We start from the raw sequence: 27,967 nt of genomic DNA on the forward strand, positions 1-27,967 counted from the left end.
AATGAATGATGTGGCCGTGTGGGCAGAGCCCTGCACAGGCATGCTGCTTTCAAATCTGACAGCTAGTATGGGGGAACTTCTGTCGGGTATCTTCTGTCTGGCAGCAGGTGGCAGATGCAGAATTGGGAACATGTTACATGTTCCACCCTAAAGACGGGTGGAACATGTAATATGTTCCCAAAGGTGAACTTTAAACCATCCAATCTGTTTGTTATATACCTTGTATTTTTTATGTTGCGGTCACACACAGCATATAAATTCATCTCATGGGTGTGCAATAACTAACTTGTCCCTAAAAAGAATTCACTGATATACAATATGGCATTGCAAAACTGCTTTATAACCGCTGGATCAAAGGAAACTCAGTCACCTATCTTCTCCACGTCATACAAACCTGTTGATATGCTATGGAAAGTTTGAATAAAAGTCAAACGGATATCCCAATAATTATTATAAGGATTTTATAGCGCCATCTGTTTCTGCAGCACTTTACAAAACAAAGAGAGACAGTACAGTTACAATACAATTCAAGTCAAGAGGTTTAGTGGTGGTCCTTCTCATGACAGCTTACATATAAAGAGAAGCAAAAGTGACACAAAAGATAGTAACTGTGTGGGGATGAATTGCTAAAGAAAGCAAAATTCAGTTGCTAGCTACCCACCTACCTATATGTTTGGATTGTGGAAAAATGAAGGATCCAGAACTAAACCAGACACACAATGAACATACAGATCCCATGGACACAGTATCTTAATGGGAATTAAATTCAAGATCTGAGCACATTAATGCCACAATCCTGTCCACTAAGCCCCCAGTGCTTCTATTATTAATTACAACAGAAGAATTATGTTAAGTGATGTTTGTATTTTGCGTGGCCATATAAAATAAAATTAAAAAGTCCTTTCTGTGAAAAAAAAAAAACCATACCAATATGGGATCTCCTAGGCTCACACAGTCACACATGGACAGGTCTAGTGGCACCATACCTCCTTTTTAGCATGCCATAATTGGTTAGGTGCTTTTAAGTTCCATGCTTTATGTGTCGGTCATGATGATGCAATGGAAGGAACAGACCCAGCATGGTTTGGCATGGATCAGGATGACAGCCCAGGAATATACAACTTCATGTCAGTAATGGCAGCTATTTCTATTATTTGAAGTAGAAAAGGAAAAATCTTTTATTAAAATCTGCTATCTAATAAAGTTAATGAGAAGTGAATGCCACATTAAGGACTGCTGTCATTTCTTTAATATTTACACTTTCATGCAGTCCAAATAGCCGCTACACTACCGGCCCATTGCTGCTATCATACATGGAAACTGCAGTGATGTTTATCCACCCCCTCTCCTCTTGTCCATTCACAGAATAAATTCTATTCTGTAAGCCATTCCAAAAATACAAGACTTTCTGTGAATTTACAAATAAAGAAGGGGGCAAATAAGCAACACTGCAGCTTCTGAGCATGAGAGCCTCAGCAGGCTGGAAGTATAGCAAAAGTGATACTCTAATGAATGAAAGCATAAATATTCAAGAAATGCCAGAGATCCTTAAAGTGGCATACAGCTTTTTTTTACACAGCAGATTTTACTTTTTTGTTTAATTCTGCCTGGAGTTCTCTTTTAATATAGGAGAAGCAGAGACAACACATTGTTTTTGGGGTGTGGTTCTAAATATTAAGTTAGTTTGCACATCAGAAGCTCTCTTGGGTTCAAAATCTGGGACAAAATTAATAAGTTTATTAATGGGTAATGTAAGCAGCTCTGCCGTATAAACATAAACTTGTTTTAGACTTTAGTTTTTCTATAGGGTGTCGTTATACTAACTAGACGGTCTAGACCAGTGGTCTCCAAACTGCAGCCCAGGGACTGGATACAGCCCTTTGGTTGCATTTATCTGGCCCTTGGGGCACTACTTAATCTACTGACACCAATGATACCAACGGTGGGGCACAATTCCCACCAATGACACCAACAATAGGGCACAGTTCATCCCAATGATACCAAGAATGGGGTCCAGTGACACCAATGATGGGGCACAATTTCTCCCAATGACACCATTGATGGGGTACAAACCCTCTCACTAACACCAAAGATGGGGCATTGTTTACTCCCACTGATGCTGGGACATTTTCCAGTCCAGCCCCCCTAAAGTCTGTAGGACAGTAAACTGGCCCTTTGCTTTGAAAGTTTGGAGGCCCCTGGTGATGCCGGGACATTTTCCGGTCCAGCCCCCCTAAAGTCTGTAGGACAGTAAACTGGCCCTTTGCTTCGAAAGTTTGGAGACCCCTGGTCCTCATAATTTGCAGTACTGTAAGTTGGTGTTGTGGCACTACAAAAACATTAGCAGCATGAGTGCACTGGAGAAAATAGCATAACTGACACCATTCACCTTATCATGCTCCATCAGATCTCATTCTTCTAAAATGCAGTAAGATGCATCCATTTATAACTAGTTAAACTAGTATTCTGGGGACTTGTTTTAAAAAGAAAAACATTAAAATGTGCACAATATTCACTTCATTGTAGGTATTTATGTGATTGAGATCTACTAGAAGTACTAAATTACTAAGCTTGGTTTGCAAACTATCACAACTATATCCACATCTAAAAAAAAAAAAAGAAAAAAAATGAAACAGCCCTACAAACTCACTAGCAATTTCTGCAACTAGGTAAATAATTTGTTGCAAAACCTATGGTAAAGATATGTATAACTCTAATACTTAAATAAGACCTAAATGCATAAACTGCAGTTACAAAAGTAAAATGTGAGTACTGTAGCATTACCGGTTTGTTCAAATTTCAAGTTGGCTGGAGATGATGGTTGGATGTGAAGGCAAGATCAAACTATAAGAGGGTTTTTTTCTGAAGCTTCATTCATAAACATGCAGGTTAGCATCACCTGAGCATGCATATTTATAGTATGAAGCATGGAGTAGCAGGTAGAGAAGAAATGCCTCCAGTGCATCAGTTTATTTCTAAGAACAATAAACAGTTCAACTAATCCTCTTTCCCCGGTTAGCCAGAGATGTCTCAACTGGTGCCATAAACACGACATGGGAGATTTAGCCACTATTGGCTGCATCAAGTGGCCATTATTTATTGTTGCTGCATTTGTGCTTCAAACTAAAAAATATACATGCAGTACTTAAAAAAAAAAAAAAAAGTAGAGTCGATTAGATTCCCAGCTGGCTGTAGTCATAAAGGAGAATACAAACCAACTCTTGGCCATCCACATTCTTCCACCAAGCAGCTTAAATAATCAGAACTTGAGTTATCTAAACAAATATTACAGGGAATCTGTATATTGAATGATACTGAATGATATGCTGTAGTCTTTACCTAGTACACTGTTTTGGTTGAGTGATAATTTGACGTGCTAAACATGAGAAAATAATTCCTTTGTCTGCCAACTTCCTGCTAAACAAGGTTGTGATGAAGACCATGTGGGCAAGATATCATGATTTTATAATGAAGGGAATAATAATCCTTTGACACAGCATATACATGCGTTTCAAGGCACATTGCACAATAATATTGTTTCTTTGATGGTTTCCAATAACAGAACACTGATACCAATAAAGAATTTTGAAACAAACATGGTCACATGGTCAAAATATACATTGAGAGCCTATTGTGACAAGCTATCTGAGTTGTTTAAGATCTATAAAGCATAGGAAACAATGTTTCTTTTCATTTCTTTTGTGCAGTACCCAAAAAGTTTTAGACAATGATTTCTTTCAATGCTGAAAACTTTGAAAACACAATATTCAAACTGTGCAGTAATTACTACCAAAACTTAGCATAGGGGGCTGTGGGAAATATGGTCCAACAACAAAGACAAGAGATATCTCTAACTCAAGATTGCATATGTCCTGTTTGCCCTTTGACTACAGGCAGCTAGAAGGAGTAACTTTCTGTAGACAACTTCATACAATATTTTCACAAAATCAGCAGGCATGCTGTTCTGGGTTATCAAGGCTTGCACTTATTATACATGCCTTTTATAAATGGGTAAACCATCCTGATACAGTAGTTATTGCCAGCATGATCACATGGAACCCTCAATGTTTTTATAACAGAAGCTGATATATCACTCAAGGCCACCCTTTAAAGGAACAAGTCAAAATATCTTATTATGAATGAAAGAATACAGATTTGTGTATCCATTATTTAGTACATAGAATTTATATTGCATGTTTAGTTCATAGCTTCAGCTTTCCTAACATCTTAGAGTTGTTCTCTGCATATAATGTATTCAATGACCAGAGCAAATTGACTGTCCTTGTTTTAACAGTGCATTACTTAAGAGGACATGTACAAACTAATCATTTTAAATCATTAGATATGTAAACTTAGAACCTCTGATGGGAGGGGCAAGCCTTTAACATTTTACCACCCCAAACGCCTGCAGCCACAAAGCCCTGTCGTAAGCAGGGCAAACCTCCATGGACCCCAACAGGCAGCTCCAACAGTACTTATTATACTGATAATGCTACTTGCTGCTGATCTTACCGTAACTCATATATATATATATATATATATATATATATATATATAATATATATACATACACATTCTGCATATGCTTTAGCTAGACATAGGCTGACTGTAAGCAGTATCTTCTACCTGTGTTTGCAGGTATAACATCAAAGACTAAAGGAAGCCACTCTCCATCTAAAAGCCTGAAGTAAATTTTATTGATGTTATCTGGTACTAGGATAATCCAATTGCTTAATTGTACGTTAAGTTCCTAACGGAGTGAAATGTTTAAGGAGAGTGGGCAGATTACCCCTGTATAACATCAATAAAGTTTACTTTGGTCTTTTAGAAGGAGAGCAGATTCCCTTGTGTTTTGAATATTATCATTGTGAGCACATGACAGACCACCTGGAGCCAACACCCATCAGACTTTAGCAGAGTGGTTGGGACTGTCTAAAGCAGGGGTGGACTGACCATTTGGAAACTCGGGCACTGCCCGAGGGCCCGGGGTCAGTAGGGGGCCCCATGAGATGCCCCTGGTACCTTTTTCATAGGCTTTTTTGAGTTTGGGCAAGGACTCAGGGGCCCCATGATCCCCTATTGCCCGGGGGCCCCATGAGTTGTCAGTCCGCCCTTGGTCTGAAGTTTGCTTTGCAGGTGATACCTGCTTCCTACTTTGAAAGAGGCCTCTGTTAGGAAGAAACAGGAGTAGGGGATCATCCATTGTGTTCCTGGGCCTATTATCTGCCATTTGGATTGCTACGGAACAGGTTCCACCGCTGTCAGGACACAAACGTGATTTACATTACATGGACCATATATGCAGGTTGGCACCTAGCAGTATGAGAGAGTTCCATACACGTAAACCTACCAATGTGTGTATCTATGTTCTGCCTCATTTCCAACTTCAAAAAAATATATATATGAAAAGCAGAATTTTCTGCAAAAGGCCACCATTTCTTTTAGTGCTAAATTTGTCAGATACAGATATTGATATTATTTCACATAAGTACTGGTATCTCAAATCAGCTCATAAAATAGAATTTCTTTTGTATGAAAATTTCAATTTTAGATAAAAACACTGGATAGATATATATTGTATTCTTGTGCTTCAAACAGATTGTACACGACTTATTGGTAGTGGATGTGCTTCGGTATTAAATACCCAGTCTTCTAATGACAGCAGATCATCTTCTGAAAACAGAAGGTAGAGGTATCTGTAGTAAAGACATAAGAACAACAAATTAGTCAACTGTTACTTCTCATTGTATTTTTCAAAATTATTAGAATCATCAACAATAGGAAAATGATCTGATTTGCACAAAATCATTGTTTTATTATAAAATGAAAACACCATTTACATGAGATTTTTTTAACCGGGGGCTGTGGCATCCTGGGGTGCCACAAAAGGTCCCCCGGGGTGCCGCAGCAAAATGACACAAAACCTGTCTAGCCATAAAAGGGTTACTGTGTTAAAGTAGAAGTTCACTCAAAACCTAACTCTAAACCTAGTTGCAGCCACATTCTAAAACTAATCTACCTAGCCCTGCAAAGAAGAAATCAATATACATACCTTTTCTGAAGCTGATATGATTCGGTCTCCAGCGGTGAATGCTGTGTGCAGGAGAGAACTGACAATGGCTGTGAAATGCTTAGGCATTGACGTCACCCATAGGCTTACTATGGGGCTTCCGATGTTGGCTGCCTCTCCTGCACACGCCTACACACTGAAGCCCATAGTGGGACTCCATAGTGGGACCGGACCTAAGTGGTTGCAGAAAAGGTATGTATATCAGTTTCTTCTTTACAGGCCTAGATAGATTAGTTTTAGAATGAGAGCCTCAGCAGGCTGGAAGTATAGCAAAAGCGATACTATCTCTCATGAATGAAAGCGTAAATATTAAAGAAATGGCAGAGATCCTTAAAGTGGCATACAGCTCTTTTTTATATAGCAGATTTAATTTTTTTTTAATTCTGCCTGGAGTTCTATTTTAATATAGGGGAAATAGAGACAACACATTTTTTTCTGGGGTATGGTTCTAAATATTAAGTTAGTTTGCACATCAAGAAGCTCTCTTGGGTTCAAAATCTGTGACAAAATTAATAATAAGTTAATTAATGGGTAATGTAAACAGCTCTGCCATATAAACATAAACTTGTTTTAGACTTTAGTTTTTCTATAGGGTGTCGTTACACTAACTAGATGGTCTAGACCAGTGGTTTCCAAACTGGGCCGGATACAGCCCTTTGCTTGCTTTTAACTGACCATTGGGTCACCATTTAATCCACTGACACCAATGAATACCAAAGATGGGGCACAATTTCGACCAATGACACTAACAATAAGGCACAGTTCATCCCAATGATACCAAGAATGGGGCCCAGTGACACAAATGATGGGGCACAATTTTTCCCAATGACACCATTGATGGGGCACAAGTCCTCTCACTAACACCAAAGATGGGGCATTGCTTACTCCCACTGATGCTGGGACATTTTCTGGTCCGTCCCCCCTAAAGTCTGTAGGACACCATTTAATCCACTGACACCAATGAACACCAATGATTGGGCACAATTCCCACCAATGACACCAACAATAGGGCACAGTTCATCCCAATGATAAGAAGAATGGGGCCCAGTGACACCAAGAATGTGGCTGCGAGTAGGTTTAGAGTTAGTTCAGTTTTGGGTGAAGTTCTAGAGAGGAGGGAGAGCTCATCCCATTCCTCCTCCAAGCTCTCTCTCCCTCCATGCTGTTCTCTGTACTTTTGCCGACAAAAGTGAAAGCTGTGAAGGCCACCCGCCTGTGTCCTACCAACCAATAACATCAATGGTTGCTAAGGGAATGTCGGGGGGGGGGGGCTTACACAGCTTTCACTTTTGTACAGATAACAGCAGGGAGGGAGAGAGAGCCTGGAGGAGGAATGGGATAAGCTGTCCCTCTTCTCTGTACACAGAACTTAACACAGTAACCCTTTCATGGTCAGGCTGTTCAGGGCTTTGTGTCATTTTGCTGTAGCAAGGGCAAAGAAATGCTAGAAGGGAGGATTTAGGAAGGGAGGTTTTGGCTAACGGGGGATTTGTGCTAGAGGGAGGGTTTGTATCATGAGGGGGCATTTGTGCTAGACAGGGGATTTTTGGGGAGAGTTGTGCTAGCAGGGGATGGAGGTAATTTGCAACCTACTGCCCACTTAACTCTGCCTCACAAAAAACCTATATTTTAGTGCAGTAAAATGTGTGAAATCACGTTTTCCCACAGCATACAAAAAATGCATTGCCTTTTGCAGTTGCGCACGGGTGCCAGAAATCCTACCGGCACCTCCACCAATTGCATGTCTGTTTGCGCCCACTTAAACACATGGTACCGCAGCACAATGTGTTTTGATGGGGCTCAATTTAAAAATCATGGCAGCATGTTTTCTTCATGTTTCACAAACATAGAGCAGTCTAATAAAAAACAGAAAACACAAAAAAGGGCTTGGGCTCGGATACACCTCAGACTGATGTGCCTCGGGGTTGTGTGCAATTGTAGGAGGTGCCTCGACTACAAAAAGGTTGAAAAACACTGAGGTAGAAAACATGGTCTATTGCACATGATGTAAACGAGGGGTTAATTAGGGAAACCAGCCACAGTTTATGGCTCCAGATGTGACATTTGTAGCACCAGGTGTGGGTCAAAAGGAGCAACAGAATATCATGGTATTCACCCCTGTAATACTGTTATCTTTAGTTGACAATATTGGCCTCATTTATTATTGTTCTAAATTCAAACCTGTTTTTAAACTTGAAAGTTTATTTTTTGCTTAAAGTGGTTGTAAAGCATATCCTTCTATAGTGTGTACTAGCCTCAGTGCAAAGCACTGTGTGTCCTTATCTCTCTGCTATGTCTTCCCTCAGCTATCTGCATGAGTCACTGATAATAGTCAAAGCCAAATCTACAGCATTGTGGCGATGGCCCTCCCGACTTTTAGCACGCAACAGCTGAATGACAGCTATGTATATTTTCCTATAATTCTGTGTATGTGTGGCTTGGGGGGGGTTCTCTACTCAGGTTTCAGGTTTTACTGAGCTCTGTGCTCTAGCTGTGTAGTTTATGTGACTTCAGATCCCCTTCCCTTCCATTCTATTGCTGAGAAATATCCTTTGAGCTGTGTGTTTTAAGAGGATGTAGAGAAGAGATGGCTGCAAACAAACAAGGACAACTTATGCAGGAGGGTTTGTTTCATCTCTGTGCATCACCTTATGATAGTCACTTCAGTGGGTATATATAAAGGTTTACAACCACTTTAAAGTCAAACAGACAAAACCAAAACATTTGTATTTTAAAGGGTGGAAATCACAAGGGACCGCTGTCAAGGTGCTTAATGATGTTTATGTCTCCTATGGAACTTTACCAGCTCTTCCTGTTCTGGTGACATAACAGGAAGTTAGGACATTTTCTCAAGAAGAACACAAATGGCAAAGAAACCTTACATAAGTGCTCTCACACTCTATCATTTGTATTTTTTTTTTTTGCTTTCTGTGTCATATAAGAAAGCTTGTCCCCATTTTCTGACAAAAAAGGAAACACGAAATCTCTCCAGAGATCCCCTGTTACTTTCTGTTCTCTTTAATCCCTGTAAAATAAACAGGAAATTAAGGTATATTACACAAAAAAGTAATAAAAACCTGGTAAAGGTTTCTATCTATTCTTACTACCATCAGAAATCAGTAGCAATCATTTTCTCTATTAGGTGGAGAACTGTATGGGACTACAAGTCCCAGAATTGCTGTGTGCTACAGAGAGGAGGAAAAGGAAGGAGAGGCTAGAGCTCTGGACGGTTTCACAAAGGTGACTGTTGGAGGGTGCTGTTGAGTCAGAGATGCTGCAGTTGCCACAGCTCACCATAGTGTTGGAGGGAGACAATGTTTCGCAATCACATGGAAGCTGCAGCCTTCAGGCAGATCCAGCAAAGAAAGGGGCATCACTGATTTCATGAGAGATCACTGCTACTGAGTCCAGAATCGCCACCAACACCACAGGTTCTGGTCATCAGAGAGAAGGAGGAGGCTTCATAGCAGACTGCAAAATGGTGAAACGCCATTGGCCACAACTTCTCTAATCTCCTCTAAAAGAGACAGTGCCATCCCAAACTTGGGGACATATGTCATTCTCCATGGGATACAAATATACCTAAGAGCTCTGATGCAGGACTCTGGGCCCCAAGGTTTATTACCACACTTGCTGGTAGAAGGGGTTTTAGAGAGACTCTAGGACCTTTCAGCTTTTAGGAACACCATTAATTAGGATGCCCTTAGATTTAGGGTTCAGGTACATGACTATTTTTTTTTTTCTTATTGCTACCTTGTTGGGTGTGTAGCCCAAATAAATCCTTTTTAGCCATGGTGTGTCAGAGGCTGTGGCATTGCCAGAGCATCATTGTCATCAGGAGACCAATACACCAATGGCTCCTTTAGGGGTAAGTGATGTGCTTGTAAAAAAAACTCTACAATTTTCATACATTATGTACACTTTATTTACAAGAACCCTTTTCCACACTGAGCCAACTAGGCCATTTAATGTCTGTTTCCACATTGGTAGTTCACTCTGATACTTCAGTTATTCTAATATACCGTATGCACTTAAATTAATTCTACTTACTTTAATGTTTCTGACATGAAAAAGCTTTGCTGAACATTATCATGGTTTGGAGTGGTAGTATACACATCCCTTATTCCTGAAAATCCATTTTCAATTCTGCAGTAAGTGTCCAAAGCCTAGAGGAAAATAACACATATCAAGTTATAATCAAATGAATAATACTCTGCCATCAGATGACATGTGACATATCTGAAGTGAACCTATTGCAAGCCATACAGTTAACTTGACTCACTTGACTCACTAGCACCTTTAACCACATGCAACATCAGACCCCGACCGCTCCAGCCCTGGCAGACTGATCACACCAAAACCCTCAAACGACACAGTCGTGCCCTGGAGCGAATATGGCGCAAAACCAAATCCCAACAAGCCTTCACCCGCTACAAATCTGCCTTCCACACCTACACCTCCTCCCTCCACGCAGCCAAAAAACCCTACTTCCTGACCCTCATCAAGGCCCTCTCCTCCAATCCTCGCCGACTCTTCTCCACCTTCAACTCTCTACTCTCGCCACTCCCACCTCCACCCAGCACCTCACTCACTGCCCTTGAGATTGCCAATCACTTCAAAAACAAGATTGACACAATTCGCAAGGACATCGCCGCAACTCACACGCCCTCTCAACCTGTCCCCTCTCACACAGCTACCCCCTCATTCCCCCTCTCCCTCGACATAAACCGCAGGGACTTCGTCGCTGCTCAAACTCCCTCCAACCCCGTTGCCCCTCACTCAGCTACCCCCTCATCACCCCTCTCCCACGGCCCCATCACTGCTCTGACCTCCACTTCCACCCCATCCTACATTCCTCATACTGAAGCCCCCCCAACACGTCACACCTTTGACCTTACTACCATCGAGGAAGTCTCCAAGATCCTCTCTGATGCCTGCCTCACCACCTGCCCCCTCGACCCTATCCCCTCACAACTCCTACAACCTCCCTCCATCCTACGCACCCTCACCCACATCTTTAATCTCTCCCTCTCCTCCGGCACTTTCTCCTCCCCTCTGAAACATGCACACATCACCCCCATACTTAAACAGCCCTCCCTGGACCCCAATGACCCAAACAACCTCAGACCCATCTCCCTGCTCCCATTTACATCCAAACTCCTCGAGCGCCTTGTCTACACCTGCCTAAGCTCTCACCTCAACGACAACAACCTCCTCGATCCCCTACAGTCTGGCTTCCGTCCCCTACATTCCACCAAAACTGCCTTACTCAAACTCTCCAACGACCTGCTAACTGCCAAAGCTAATGGCCACTATTCAGTGCTCCTACTCCTTGACCTCTCTGTGGCCTTCGACACAGTCGACCACCCCCTCCTCCTCAAAAAACTACACTCCCTCAGCCTCAGAGATTCTGCTGTCTCCTGGCTCTCATCCTACCTATCACAACGCTCTTTCAGCGTTACCTATAATGCTACCACCTCCACCTCACTCCCCCTCTCTGTTGGGGTCCCTCAAGGCTCCGTCCTTGGGCCCTTTCTCTTCTCCATCTACACCTCCTCCCTTGGCCAACTCATACACTCTCACGGCTTCAACTGTCACCTATATGCCGACGACAAACAAATCTATCTCTCAACCCCCCACCTCACCACCTCAGTCTCCGCCCGAATCACACACTTACTGAGCGACATATCTGACTGGATGTCGCTCCACTTCCTTAAACTGAACCTCTCCAAAACCGAGTTTCTGGTCTTCCCCCCATAACTTCTCCAGGGTGTCACCCATCCTCTGGAACTCTCTGCCCCAACCCATCAGATTATCACCTACTCTCCTCTCCTTTAGGCACACCCTGAAAACCCATCTCTTCAGGGAAGCCTACCCCACCCCCTGCTAACTTGCCGACCTCCTCCACTCTTCCTACCACTCCATCCCCCACAGCTATCTCCTCCTGTGCCACCATCCCCTCCCTCCTAGATTGTAAGCTCGAAAGAGCAGGGCCCTCGATCCCCTCATGTTTTGCATTGTATTGTTATTGTTCTGTCACATGTTCTGTCCCCCTTTGTAATGTACAGCGCTGAGCGAACTATTGGCGCTTTATAAATACTGTATAATAATAATAATAATAACTGATTAGGAAAAGTAACAAACTTTATGATAATATTCATCTGAATAGCTTTTACATGCCATGAATATACAGTACAAAGTTCATACTGAAGCTATTGCTTTGTTTCTGAGAATAAACAAACATTGGTAGGTACAGTTAATGGCCAATGACAAATAGCAGCACTGACAGTTCTCAGTTAGTCCTTAGTAGCAAAAATTAAAAGGAAGGTGTAGTAGTAACCAGTGTTTCCAGGAGCCATGGGCAGTTATCAGCGAGTTTAATGAAAAAAAAAATTGCCGATTCCTTCATCCACACATTCTAGGTGAATGGGGGAATCACTCCTGCTGTGCTATGGTGTTCTCATGGTGAGTAGCCTTCCCCGCTATCAGAACACAATGATTGGTGTTGCCGGCTATAGCTTGTGGCACTGATCATTTTGAAAAAAAACCGACAGGGTGGTTGTACAGAAGACTATCAATAGATAGAATTCTGCACATCCATGGCGTCCATACATGGATCAAAATTTGGCTATTCCTGCTGAACTGGCTGAATTTTGAAAATACATTTTCAGCAAAGCAGTTAAAGTTAGCCTGGTAAATATTAAAAGAAGCTTAGAACTCCACTTGTGAAATATAATATAGCTGAAAAAAGTTGCAAAATATTTTTTAACATTCTTGTTTTCAATTCCTGAGAAAATAAGTGTCAAATTACTGTGGCAAAATATTTAAACCTGCTGTATTTAATCCTGTAGATACAGATTAGTTTACAATAAAGGAAAGGAGGTGCCTCATTCATCTTTGCTGTCCAGATATTTATTTTCCAGTCACTTCCTTTTCAGCTTGCTTTTAAACTGATGTCTGAAGCAAAAATTGTTCAAACTAACGGGAAGTGACTGCTGACAGCAATCCATTGGGCTGAAAAAAATATGGGTACTGAGTTACATGGGTATATGTCACATACAATAAGAAAATTCAGTCTGTATGTCACTGTTCAGTTCATCATACAGAGAAATGATACAGAGAAACCTGCATCTGCTCTTCACAGTGACTTATACAATAAAATGAGAGCTAAGTGCAGTGAAACAAAGAAGTAAGAATCAGTTAGTTTACTTATTATAATAAAAATAACAACTACATATCAAAGCAACAGGTATGGTAAACCTATCACTGCAGCATGTTTTCCAGATTTAGTGATGTGATATTATACTTTTATAAAACTATGTCAATAAAATTCTCACTAATTCACCCTGATGTACAGTAAATCCATTGTCAATCATGTCATCCAACTACGTAAGTAGATCAGCAATTACGGTATCCAGTGATGTGTATCCGATGCGTGTTGATGTTTACTTGGCCTCCCATTGCTAAATGACAGTTCCAAGTTTCTGCAATAAATTAAACACAGCAGTGGGAATCCTGGGTGCAGGGGCGGACTGAAAACTCATGGGGCCCCCGGGCAATAGGAAATCATGGGGCCCCGTGTCCTCACTCACACTCAAACCACACCCAAAAAAGCCTATGAAAGGTAGCAGGGGCATCTCATGGGGCCCCCTACTGACCCAGGGCCCTCGGGCAGTGCCTGAGTGCCTATATGGTCAGTCCGCCCCTGCCTGGGTGACATCATTAACCAAATATGGTCATGACCATATTTGGTCAATAACATCTGCTGGGATCCCTGGTGCTGTATTTCCACTTCCCGCCCTCTCACCCGCCCACAATGTACTGTCGCTGTAGGCAAAGCAATGTACCAGTATGTAGCTGCCTACTTCCAGGTTTTGCCCGTCTGACACCCACTGTGATTGTACACAGCAGGAGCCTGTCTGAAAGTCATGGTCAATGATTCATGGCCGGGACTTGCTGATCGGCTGTGTACAATGTGTTGATTGTCTGTACACAGGGACTGAGCTCTATATTTCTCATCCCTGCGAAGCAGGGATGGGAAACATAGAATCTATTAGTAAAAGCAGCACACTTTACACACATTACACATAGCTAGGCACACATTTAACCCTGTGATCACCCTAGATGTTAACCCCTTCCCAGCCTCTCTCATTAGTACAGTGACAATGAATAATATTATCACTGATCACCGTATTAATGTCACTGGTGATGTCAGTGGCAGTTATTCAGTTCCCCCCAGCATCAGTTAGTGTCAGATTGCCCACCACACTATAGCAGTCCTATTATAAGTCACTGATCACTGCCATTAGTAGTATAAAAAAATAATAAAAATGAAAAATCCAGTATATACTCCATTGTTTGTAAGCAAAGGATTTTTTTTTTATCAAAGACATTTAGCAGAATGCATTTTGGCCAAAATGTATAAAGAAGTTTGTTTTTTATTTTTTTTATTGGACATGTTTTATAGCAGAAAGTAAAAAATGTTTTTTTCAAAATATTTGGTTTGTTTTTAATTTATATCTCAAAAAAATGAAAAACCCAGTGGTGATCAACTACCCCCAAAAGAAAGCTCTGTCTGTGAGAAAAAAATAAATTTTGTTTGGGTACAGCATTGCATGACAGCGCAATTACCAGTTAAAGCAGTGCAATGCTAACTAGCAAAAAATGGCCTGGTCATGAGGAGGTTAAAATCTTACAGAGCTCAAGTGGATATAGATTACTGCAGCACCGGTAGTTCAGACATACAGTATAAATGACTGCAAAAAGTTGCAGTAGTTCGGTCCATGAATGGTGAGTGACTTGGATTCACCTCAAATCCAGGTCTGACCCAAAATCAAATTTCATCCCTAAATGAAAAGAATGAAAAATTATGCTAGGTAGACACAAAATGAGATTGGTACAATTTTCTGAGTTATTGAGCAAACTTCATTTTTTAAAAAGTTATTTTAATACAATTCACGCTAAATATTCAGGCCCACTGTCATGTTTCCATACCTGTGCAATCTCCCAGCCCCATTCTCTATATTTAGGATTATGCGTCAGCCTCCAAAGGTACAGGTAACTTTCTACAACTTCTGGACGGAGCAAGTAATATCTTTCACTCAGCCTGGTTGATGTGGCTTCAGCCCCTGTATCAAACCTAAACACTTCAGGTCCAAGTTTAGTATCTGAAAAGAGATCATATCATTCTGTTAGACCATTTTATGGGGTAGATATATCAAAACCGAGAAGTGCAAAATCTGGTGCAGCTGTGCATAGTAACCAATCAGCTTCTAACTTCTGCTTGTTCATTTAAAGTGTTACTAAACCCAGGACCCCACATTCACTATATCTGGTCTCCCACAGTACACAGAACATGGAAATGCAATTATTTTAGTAAATATAAACTGCTAAATACCTTTTCTCATCAGCAGTTAGAGCAGTCTTGTGACTTCGATCAGTGTTTAGCAGAGCACTGGTTAAAGCTTGTAGGAGGCGTTTTACCCATTCACAAAAAAAAGTGTAGTGTAAAAAAAGACAGGAGACAGTCTTTGACAAGTCCTTTATTAAAAATTTTAAAAATGTCCCCCGAAGTAGATCCAACGTCAATCACGATGCCTGCTGCCACTGCCGCCCTGGAAAAAAAAAAAAAACGCTCCTCCCTTGACGCTGGCCCCCGCCGTCTGACAGCTCCACCGCTATGACAGTTCCAGGGGCGGACTGACCATTTGGAAACTTGGGCACTGCCCGAGGGCCTGGGGTCAGTAGGGGGCCCCATGAGATGCCCCTGGTACCTTTTTCATAGGCTTTTTTGAGTTTGCGCAAGGACACAGGGGCCCCATGATCCCCTATTGCTCGGGGGCCCCATGAGTTGTCAGTCCGCCCCTGGACAGTTCTTAAATATGGTGGTGATGACATCACAAGGGGGTGTGACTTTATTATGACCCTTGTGACGTTATCATGCCCTGTGATTGGCCAAAGCATTGCACCTGACCTCTGGTCAGGTGCAATGCTTTGGCCAATCACAATGCACTGTTAGGGCACAGTGCATTGTGTGGCACGACAGGTGAACAGCCTGCCGAATGCCTGTACTGATCACCAAACACACGAATGGCCCATGTTTGAGTCGAACTTACGTTTGACTCAAACTTGCAGCCCATCATTAGGAACTATGCTATGCAGCAACGTTACCATTATTGCACCATAGAGACATTACTGTAAAGAGTCCATGTTTGTGCAGCTTTCATAATCAGTCTCTGGTTTATATTATTCAATAATCTATGCATGTTCTTTGCTATCCCAAGCTTGTTTGACATTATTGTCTCTACTTTGCACCTGTTTAGTAAATTGCAAGTTCCAACTGCTTCTGATCATTCGGCTGATTACCTATTCGTCAAACTTATTGCTTCAATTCTTTGAGTTAAAACCCCATATTAAGCGTACAGATATTTTTTTTCTGCTTTTAGGGCTGATCACTGTTATGACATCATTTTATTGGTGTATGTGGGAAGGATCATTCATACCTGTACGTACATAAGACTCATGACATGTGCTGGCAATTTCTCCTGCTAACTCCATGTAATGTTCTTTCTTGTTCTGTGGTGCGTCATTTGCTCCTAGTGCCAACATCCCTGCAGCAAAGCAAGTCAGGTGCCCCATCTTGTGGTCCAGGACTCCACCTTTCCACTCAGCAATATATGTCAGTCCTCCCGGAGATTTTCTGATCAGATGTGCTTCAATGGCCTTGAACAGCATAGAAAACTACTTTAATCATTTACTTAAAAATGCAGTAATAAGTGATAACACTGGCTTTTTATGTGAGCACGCCAACTTACAAAAATGTAATGTCTCACTCAAATGTGATTGCTTTCCTCTGCACAGAATGATGCTCTCGTAACGGATACAAAAACCTTGGTACCACATTAGGATGTCATGGGCTTGATCACAAAGCTTTAATAACACCAGTATAAGGAACTTTATTTTTCAAGAAGTGACAGTAATTGTGAGTCCAATGAAATGTGAAAATTACAGTCATATGGCCAAAATGAAGATCCTTATCTTGGTGTTACAGTGTTACTAAACCCAGGACCCTGCATCCACTCTCTGTCTCCCACAGTACACAGAACATGGAAATGCAATTATTTTAGTAAATATAAACTGCTAAATATCTTTTCTCATCAGCAGTTATAGCAGTCTTGTGTCTTCTATCAGTGTTCAGAAGAGCACTGGTTAAAGCTTGTAGGAGGAGTTTTCTTTCTGCTCTGCAAAACCCCTGACCTCTGTCTGGACAGTGCTGATTGGCCCTGTGCTGATCACATGCATGCTGCCAAGAAATAAAAAAACCTCTCTAGCAATACACACTAAACGGAGCATGTGCAGAATGGCTACAGGTTCAGTCTGTCTTATCAGGAGATAAGATGTGGACATTTGAACAAGAGGAGGGGCAGAGAAGTCAGGATCAAACAGCCTTTTTACACAATGCAGAGGATTAACCCCTTAGGTCCCACAGTGAGTATAACAAGCATGCTTCACTGCATATACAGACTGATTTTACTGTTGTGGGTTTAGTAACATTCTAAAGCTGAAGTTTAGCTAAAAAAATGTTTTTTCTCTATAGCTTTATTAGTTGCATTACTTACCTGTAAGGCAGGCCATACGTTATACAATTTTCTGTTCAACTTCTGCTCAATTTCCTTTAGATTTACCTTCAACTATGTAGTGCAAGGGCCCGCCTAATTGGATACAACTGAAAGTGTTGTTTAGGTTTCACCTCATATTATATGGTCTTTGGTAAATCTAAAGCATAAATCTCAGGAAAATTGTATAATGTATGGCCAGCCCAATGAAGTATGTCCCATGATGTGCAGGCTGCGGGACCTTGTAGATCATCTTTAGTGCAGCTGAGTCTGGAGACATGAAGCTGTTAACCCCCATGGAGCCAGATGTTCAGCATCATGAAGAGGACAGGGCAGTCCTGCAGTGAAGATCTCTGCAAAATCCATTAGATCATGGGACATACTTCATTACAGGCAAGTAATGTAACTAAAGCTGCAGAGAAAAAATGTTTTTGATCTTAACTTCAGCTTTAGCCCTGGTTCACACTGATGCAATTTCTGATGCATTCCAGAAAGCATGGAATCGCATGACAAGTGAAAGAACATGAGTTTCTATGGAGGCAGTCCACATATATACAGTGCAAATCCAATGTCATTTGAAAAAGGGTCCTGTGTGAGTTTAATGCAGAGCAATTTGTAGCTCCACAGAGTTAAACAGAAACGGCATGCTGTGGACTCTAGGAGATTCAAGTACCAACATGCACTGGAGCTGCTAATGAAATCGCACTGCAAAACAGATTCAACTCCCACTGCATTAGCATGAACCTAGGCTTAAAACTTTGTGATCTGAACCTGCTGTGTAAAAATTAAAGTGATATTTAATTGCTTTTATCTAATCAGATTCTCTCTTAGTCTGTCAATGCAGAATGGACAGTAAAAGCAAGACTCTTGGTTGCAAAAGTAACACTGAAACATTGTGTCCTTCAGGCACAGTGATTCTTCAAAAAATTGTTTCCTATGAAAAAGTGTTTCCTATGGTCTGCTGCATTCTTGCATGCTTCAAGAGTAAACAGTGCTTTGTTGCTGTGCCATTGTATGTGGATAAAACAATAACCAGGTACATGACTAACCATATTGTGTTCATCCTCTAAGTCACAAGTTCCATGACCTCTTCTGTTTCAGGTTCACATCATTATTGTTAGTGTTTCGACTAGAGCAGTGGTCTCCAAACTGCGTCCCAGGGGCTGGATGTGGCCCTTTGCTTGCCTTTACCTGGCCCTCAGGGCACATTTCCTTCCACTGATATAAGACACTATTCCTTTCCTCCCACCAACAATGGGGCATGATTACTGCTACTGACACCAATGATGGGACACTATTCCTGACACCGACATCAACAATGGGGCACTTTTTCCCCCCCAGTGACACCAACAATAGGACACTATTCTTCAAATTGACACCAATGATGGGGCACAATTCCTCTCACTGACACCAAGGATGGGGTACAATTCCTTCCACTGACATCAACGATGGGGTACAATTCCTCCCAGCAACACGGATGATGGGACACTATTCCTCCCACTGATACCAATGATGGGGCACTATTCCTCCCACTGATACCAATGATGGGGCACTATTCCTCCCACTGACACCAATGATGGGGCACTATTCCTCCCACTGACATTAACGATGGGGCACAATTCCTCCCACTGACACCAACGATGGGGCATGATTACTGCTACTGACACCAATGATTGGGCACTATTCCTGACACCGACATCAACAATGGGGCACTTTTTCCCCCCAGTGACACCAACAATAGGACACTATTCTTCAAATTGACACCAATGATGGGGCACAATTCCTCTCACTGACACCAAGGATGGGGCACAATTCCTCCCACTGACATCAACAATGGGGTACAAATCCTCCCAGCGACACGGATGATGGGACACTATTCCTCCCACTGACACCAATGATGGGGCACTATTCGTCCCACTGATACCAATGATGGGGCACTATTCCTCCCACTGACACCAATGATGGGGCACTATTCCTCCCACTGACACCAACGATGGGGCACCATTCCTTCCAGTGACACGGATGATGGGACACTATTCCTCCCACTGACACCAATGATGGGGCACTATTCCTCCGACTGACACCAATGATGGGGCACAATTCCTCCCACTGACACCAACGATGGGGCACCATTCCTTCCAGCGACACGGATGATGGGGCACTATTCCTCCCACTGATACCAATGATGGGGCACTATTCCTCCCACTGACACCAATGATGGGGCACTATTCCTCCCACTGACACCAATGAAGGAGCACTATTTCTCCCACTGACACTAATGAAGGGGCACTATTCCTCCCCCCAATACCAAAGATGCATTGTTTACACTGATGTCAGGACAATTTTTACTCCTAATGGCCACAGTCCGACCCCCCAAAAGTCTGATGAACAGTTAACTGGCCGTATGTTTAGAAAGTTTGGAGACCCCTGGACTAGAGCAAATGTTTAACTGGACTTATTACAACAGGTCATCAACCCCTATAGTGGCCACCCCAAATCATTTGCAAGGCAAAGTAGATAGGACAGATCTGCACAATAGTAAAAGCTGCAGTGGTTCTCTGTTTTTGCACCATGTGTTCCTAAGCCCAGTACACACAATGAGAATATTGGATGAATGGTCATTAATTTTTCTTTCCATGCTAGTCTCAGGTCGAAAGTGAAACCGTTACTAAAGTTACAAAAATTCTTGTACAACAGAAAGAAAATTAGAAAAGTGATGAGTATTATATTTTCGGACAAAAACTGTACTGATTAAAGGAAAATCGTACGATTTGGTATTGTACAAGAAAAGTTTTCGTTCTTGTCTCATCAAATTATTTCGGACGAAAGCTGTGTACTAATGACCGCATTATCGTATGATCGCTTTGACGATTTTCTGATTGTGTGTACTAGGCTTTTGAGGCTTAGGAGAGACTATCTAAAATAGATAGGTACCATGAAATCTTGCATTTACTGTTATTATTTTTCCCGTCACCCCATTCATCCATGAAGGAATGAGAAGATCACATCCTTCAGCGAGCTCTATTAAACTTACTCTTTTGAATATTCATGCATACTGCATGAGCTTTGCATACATTGTTACCATGGTGATGGTGCTCTGACAAATTGAAAGATATATTTTTAATATTCGACATTTTAAACAAATGCAGAAAATCGAACACATACCATAATATGGAATGCAGTGCTCAGCAATCACCAGTTTGTAAACTGTAGCATCAGCTTTTTGGAAGCACAAAGTATAATCCATTAACTGTGATCACATTTTATCTACGTCAGTAAAAACACTGTTACTTCTGCATTAACTCTTGCCAAGCATAAAGGGATAATAACTTTCAGTCCACGACCAGTATTATTGTCCTGCGCTGTGTATCATTGGATGGTACTGACAGTGCAGATCTAACAATACCTTTGGGGTCATAGGGCCCGAGCATAACTGTGACTCCCATTTACTCACCCATTGGGTGGTTGTATCATACACTAATCCAACCAAGCAAAATTTTGAATTTTTCTACATCCCATTCAACTGATAGTGAGAACTATCACAATTGTGTGGAGACAACAAACTTGATGTAGAGTTTGTGTTCAAGTGAACTGATTGGGATGCAAAACTCATGTTTCCGAGCTACATCAAGGTGATGTTAATTGCAATCATAAACAGACATAAAACTTATTTTCTTAATCAAACCATCCCATATGGAAGAAAATGATATTTGAAATATATTTTTAAAGTATTCTTCCCAAATATATTGCCATATATTTGAAATGCTACAATTTTGGCCATATTCAATAAATATATACAGTATATATATATATTTATATATATATAAATATATATATACACCGTATTTTCCGGCGTATAAGACAACTTTTTTTACTTAAAAACATACCCCAACAATTGGGGGTCGTCTTATACGCCGGGTATAGAACCGCTGGATATGTGATAATACTGTACGGTAGCTTCAGCTACATACAGTGTACCGCGCTGAGCCAATCACGGCGAGCGATGTATTCTATTAATGAATACAGAGCCTGCTCGGATTGGCTGAAATTGTGAGATCATCAGCCTCTGATGCAGCCTCTGATGCAGCCAATCCGAGCAGGCTCTGTATTCATTAATAGAATACATCACTTGCCGTGATTGGCTCATATGACGTCCTCCCATTCTCCGCGCATGCGCGGCGATGCGCTGTGTCCCTCGGACACAGAGGATCACCGATGACGGAAAGAGCTGAAGATGTCGGCTCGGTCATGTGATCAGCTGTGTCCAATCACAGCTGATCACATGTAAACAGGGAAATGCCGGTTATCGGCATTCCTCTCCTCTTGAGCTGTCACGCTGACAGAGGAGAGGAGAGCCGGTAATCGGCTTTCCATGGAGTGGACATGTACACTGATCATCAGGACACTGATGATCAGTGTGCCCTGATGATCAGTGTAGCCCCAGCAGTGCCACCTGTCAGTGCCCATCAGTGCCAGCTGTCAGTGTCCATCAGTGCCACATCAATGCCACATATCAGTGCCTACCAGTGCACATCAATGCCACATATCAGTGCCCATCTGAGCTGCCTTTCAGTGTAACCCATCAGTGCCAGTCAGTGCCACCTATCAATGCCAATCAGTGCCACCTATCAGTGCTGCCAATCAGTGCCACCTATTAGTGCCAGTCAGTGCCACCTATCAGTGCCGCCTATCAGTGCCATGTATCAGTGCTGCCTTTCAGTGCCCATCAGTGATGCCTGTCAATGCCCACCAGTGCCACCTATCAGTGCTGCCAATCAGTGCCACCTATCAGTGCCAGTTAGTGCTGCCTATCAGTGCGCATCAGTGCCGCCTATCGGCGCCAGTCAGTGCCGCCTATCAGTGCACATCAATGCTATCAGTGCCACCTATCAGTGCCAGTCAGTGCCACCTATCAGTGCCAGTCAGTGCCACCTAACAGTGCCAGTCAGTGCCACCTATCAGTGCCACCTATCAGTGCCATATATCAGTGCCATGTACCAGTGCTGCCTTTTAGTGCCCATCAGTGATGGCTGTCAATGCCCATCAGTGCCACCTACCAGTGCATCCTCATCAGTGCCCATCAGTGCCACCTATTTCATATGGGTACAGTGTTTTCATGACCGCGCAATTGTCATTCAAAGTGTGACAGCGCTGAAAGCTGAAAATTGGCTGGGGGGGGGGGGAAGTGGGTATAAGTGCCCTGTAGGCTAAGGGTTAAATGGTGTTGCCTCAGAAGGGGGGTAGTCTTATACGACGAGTATAGCCCAAAACTTATGTTTTAACTGGAAAATTAGGGGGTCGTCTTATACACCCAGTCGCCTTATACGCCGGAAAATATGGTATATATACTGCATGTTGAAATGCGTTTTTGTTACAAAATATATGAAAAGTATATTTAAAAATACATTTCAAATATACTGTATGTCTTTAAAAATACATATCTACATTTTTGGAATGCATTTACAAATATATGTAAAAATATATGTTAAAATTACTTTTTTATATATTAAATCTGAAGAATATATTTTTTAAAAAAATATATTTTTTAAAAATATATTTCTTTAAAATATATGCTTCAGATGTTTTTTAAAATATACAAAAGTCATTTTAGCATATATTTTTACATATATTTGCAAATGCATTCCAAAAATGTAGATTTCTATTTTTAAAGACATACAGTATATTTGAAATGTATTTTTAAAAATATTTTTCATATATTTTGTAATAAAAACACATTTCAGCATGCAGTGTGTGTATATATATATATATATATACATATTTATTGAAATATATTGAATATGGCCAAAATTGTAGCATTTCAAATATATGGCAATATATTTGGGAAGAATATTTTTAAAATATATTTCAAGTATATTTGACCTCCATGTAGGATATTACCAGGTACAAACTTTTTTATGAATTTAGAGTCTCATTCTTTCCACTCCTGTTGTATTTTGAAAATGCCCATAAGTATACATCTGTAACAACATCTGTATTGCCATGATTGATGTTTAACCTGTGTGTTGTCCCATTTATCCCATATAGATTCCACTAATGCAAAAGTTCCCAAGCTTTTTTTGGTCATCCACTTTTCCCTGCCATTGTTTCTGGTGTCAGACACAGTAGCTTAAAGTATATGAAAAGCCTCACTTAGTAAAATGACCCATACAGTTTAAAATAGAAATGAAAGGTAAAACATTTGTTTATAAATATAAAAAAAATTATAAATAGTTCTTTTTCCCTTGTTTATGTGATCACATTCCCTCTGTTCTCAGCGGCTTAAAACAGCAGCACACTGGTCTTCCCAGTGAAGGGCTGTGTAGAGGGGACGTGGCAGGACATGTCTGATCATTGGAGGAGAACAGTCTGAATTCCCAACACAACTAGAGAACTGATCACGCTGTGCTCTCATGCCTAGTGTGACCAGGTTTTTTATAGGAAAGCAGAGGAACGCAAAGGAAGCAATACAAAGAACAGGATACTTTTTCATACATGGTACAGTAGGCACATGCCAGGAATGTGTAATGTTGGGTTAACATACTCTTTAACCATATACTGTATATTTAATAATGCATTCATTATCACTTAATTGTAATCAGTTGAATAAATATATGAGCCAATATATACCATATTCTACCCACATTCAACCCCTCCAAATCCATGAAAAAAAAACACATTTCTGATACACGTATGCAAAATAAATAGTCACAAATACATATTCACAGCAGCTGTTTCCACTACAACACATACACTTGCTGGACACTTTTTTAGGTAAACATGTTCAATTGCTTGGTAACACAAATTGCTAATCAGCCAATGGCAGCAACTCAATGCATTTAGACATCTAGACGTAGTGAAGATGAAGTTCAAACCGAGCATAAGAATGGGGAAGAAAGGGGATTTAAATGACTTTGAACATGGCATGGTTGTTGGTGCCAGACGGACTGGTCTGAGTATTTCAAAAACTGCTGGGATTTTGAAGCACACACCATCTCTAGGGTTTACAGAGAATGGTCCAAAAAAGAGAAAATATAAAGTGAACGGTTCAGGATGATAGAAAGCCAAAAGTAACTCGTGTCATTATGGACAAAAATCTCTGAGGAATATTTCCAAAACCTTATTAAATCTATGACACAAAGAATTAGGGCAGTTCTGAAGGCAAAAGGGGTCCAACCTGATACTAGCAAGGTGTAAGAAAGTGGCCGGTGAGTGTAGATTTAAGCTTATTAAATCAATTTTAGTATTAATTTAATATAAATTCCTAGAAATAACTGTCGTCTTATAAAAATATAGTCATTCAAACATTTGGATGAATACCAACAATAATTTATAATATGAAGGAATTAATATATTTAAAATATTCATGTGAATACAAATGATATCCAAGTCAGACCACAGTGCCCTTGATTATACGAGGTGGTATCAAAATGTTTCGAGAGTAGTTTTGTAACACGCCAACAGATGGCAGTATAAGGCTGCACGCACAGTTACAGGGAGCACTGACCTTCATAAGTCAGTGTGCCAAAAGTCATCATCCTGTGTACATTGGGAGCTGTGAAACTGGTGCTGCTCTGACCACATGCGTTACCACGTCTGCTATTTCATCATAGACAGCAAGTTAGAACAAAGAGCAAACGCGAAATTCTGCTTGGGCATTTGAATGGGCTGCTGTACCTGCGGGAAACACAGGGAAAAGATCCTTGCACCCTTTCTAAGATGCAGCCTCACAGAAACGCATGATGTTTTTGCACTATGCAGTTTCAAGCACTAGAAAACATGCTAAAGAATTAAATGCACCTCTACGTGTCTGCTAAAGAGCAGCACATTTTGGCTGCGGGTGCTTGTTGGTGCAGGAATGCAAGTGATTTACACACTGTTCTATACCCACAACAATGTGAGCATAGCGTAAGAAAGCATTTATAGCCTGAGTAAAAAAAGACTTCTGAGTGACAAAGAGAGAGGCCATCTACAGTTGTGTCCAAAATTATTCAACCCCCACTGAAATTGAGTGTTTTGGCCAGTTTGACATTGCTTTTGATCATTCAGTCATCTTGCTTACATTTACATTAAAGAGGCACTTGTAGGTCAGACAAATATAACATAACAGTTATAATGAAATAACCACAAATGTCTTTTCTGTGCTCACAGCATTATCAGTTTTATTCAACCCCCAAGTGACATTCAATCTTAGTACTTAGTACAGCATCCTTTTACAGTTATAACAGCTTTTAAACGTGAAGCATAGCTTGACACAAGTGTCTTGCAGCGATCTACGGGTATCTTCGCCCATTCTTCATGGGCAAAGGCCTCCAGTTCAGTCACATTCTTAGGCTTGCGCACTGCAACTGCTTTCTTTAAGTCCCACCAGAGGTTCTCAATCGGATTTAAGTCTGGTGACTGCGATGGCCACTCCAAAATGTTCCAGCCTTTCCTCTGCAACCATGCTCTAGTGGACTTGGAGGTATGCTTGGGATCATTGTCCTGTTGAAAGGTCCAACGTCTCCCAAGCCTCAGGTGTGTGACGGACTGCATCACGTTTCCATCCAATATCTCCTGGTACTGAAGAGAATTCATGGTACCTTGCACACGCTGAAGCTTCCCTGTACCTGCAGAAGCAAAACAGCCCCAAAGCATGATTGACCCTCCACCATGCTTCACAGTAGGCAAGGTGTTCTTTTCATCATAGGCCTTGTTCTTCCTCCTCCAAACATAGCGTTGATCCATGGGCCCAAACAGTTCTAATTTTGTTTCATCAGTCCACAGAACACTATCCCACAACTTTTGTGGTTTGTCCACATGGCTTTTGGCATACTGCAGTCGACTCTTCTTATTCTTTGGAGACAGCAAGGGGGTACGCCTGGGAGTTCTGGCACGGAGGCCTTCATTACGCAGTGTGCGTCTTATTGTCTGGGCTGAAACTTCTGTACCCACATCTGACAAATCTTTTCTCAGTTCCTCAGCAGTCACACGGGGACTTCTCTCCACTCTACGCTTCAGGTAGCGCACAGCAGTCGAAGTCAGCATCTTCTTTCTGCCACGACCAGGTAGCGTTTCAACAGTGCCCTTTGCCTTGAATTTGCGAATGATGCTTCCTAAGGTGTCTCTTGGTATGTTTAACATCTTTGCAATCTTCTTATAGCCATTGCCCTTCCTGTGAAGAGAAATCACCTCTTCTCTTGTCTTCCTGGACCATTCTCTTGCCTTCACCATGTTTGTAACCACACCAGTAAATGTCTAGAAGGAGCTGAGTATCACAGTCATTTTAAAGCTGCCTAATTGGTGCTTATTATGCTTGATTGCTGCTCGGTGACATCCACAGGTGTTTTCAATACCTGATGGAAAGCACCTGTATGAACCTCTGTTCTTCAGAGTGGTAGTCTTTAAGGGGTTGAATAATTGTGGCAATGAAGAAACCACATAAGAACCATTTACTACTGTATTACATAAACAATTGATGTCATTTTAGTTGCATTTGGGTAGTTACAACGTCCTTGTAGGATTTGATTCTGAATACAATTCCAAATGTACACTATAGTCCCTAAACCCCTTTACAGCATTGGGGGTTGAATAATTTTGGACACAACTGTATGTCAAATTGGAACAGGTATCCCTAAATAGAGGTGGGGGCCTTTAACATTATCTGTCACCCACATATAACATTTAATTTAGCATCTCTACCCAGCAATTTGAAAGCAATTTACACATTTAACCATGTCCAGGGCTTTTTTTAAGCAGGAACTGGTGGAACCCAGTTCCACCACCTCTGGTTCTCACCCTCCGTTCTCTGTTCATCACTGTCACTTGAAAACACAGAAGCCCAACTTCTGTGCTTACAAGAACAGCTTGCCTCTCCTAGTGGCTTCACAGATCCCTCCCTGCCCTACACTCACAGCATGGACAAGGGAGCAGTGTGGTCAAGAGCAGGAGGGAACATTATGTGGTAGGCTGCACCCTCTATGTTCACAATCTGTTCCCAAGTGCATGGATACCAACTCCCACAGATTATCTTGCTTCATATAAGAGAGGTAGTGGTGCCTACAGTGCGGGGAGTTTTGTTTAATGGGAAAATGCATGGAAGCTATGAAGGAATGGGGGGAGTGGGAAGATGAGGGCAGTGAACAGGGGTATGCAGAGTTGGGAGATGGGGGATCAGGGATCAGGGGAGTGGTGCAGAGGTCAAAGCTGAGAAGGGGTTGAAATGAGAAGTGAATGGGGAATGCAGAGGTAAGGGCCTGTGAAAGAGAGCTGAACCTTGCACTCTGTATGTGGTGTACCCCTGGCC

The 27,967-nt window shown here is 41.6% G+C and overlaps 1 protein-coding gene across 1 annotated transcript in view; it reads right to left on the minus strand.

The window, feature by feature from the left end:
* Positions 1-444: 444 nt before the first annotated feature.
* Positions 445-27,967, minus strand: part of MAN1C1 (mannosidase alpha class 1C member 1) — a 151,380-nt gene continuing 123,857 nt past the window's right edge. Inside the window, exons 10-13 of the mRNA XM_089665166.1 lie at positions 16,573-16,792; positions 15,065-15,237; positions 10,121-10,236; positions 445-5,696 (exon numbers count right to left, since the gene is read on the minus strand). Coding sequence (XP_089521292.1) covers positions 5,591-5,696; positions 10,121-10,236; positions 15,065-15,237; positions 16,573-16,792 — 615 coding nt within the window. The 3' untranslated portion in view covers positions 445-5,590. The remainder of the gene's footprint in view (positions 5,697-10,120; positions 10,237-15,064; positions 15,238-16,572; positions 16,793-27,967) is intronic.

This window comes from Staurois parvus, unplaced genomic scaffold, assembly GCF_062004578.1.
Source record: "Staurois parvus isolate SC_StPar_1 unplaced genomic scaffold, SC_StPar_1.0 ptg002140l, whole genome shotgun sequence".
Taxonomy (NCBI): Eukaryota; Metazoa; Chordata; class Amphibia; order Anura; family Ranidae; genus Staurois; species Staurois parvus.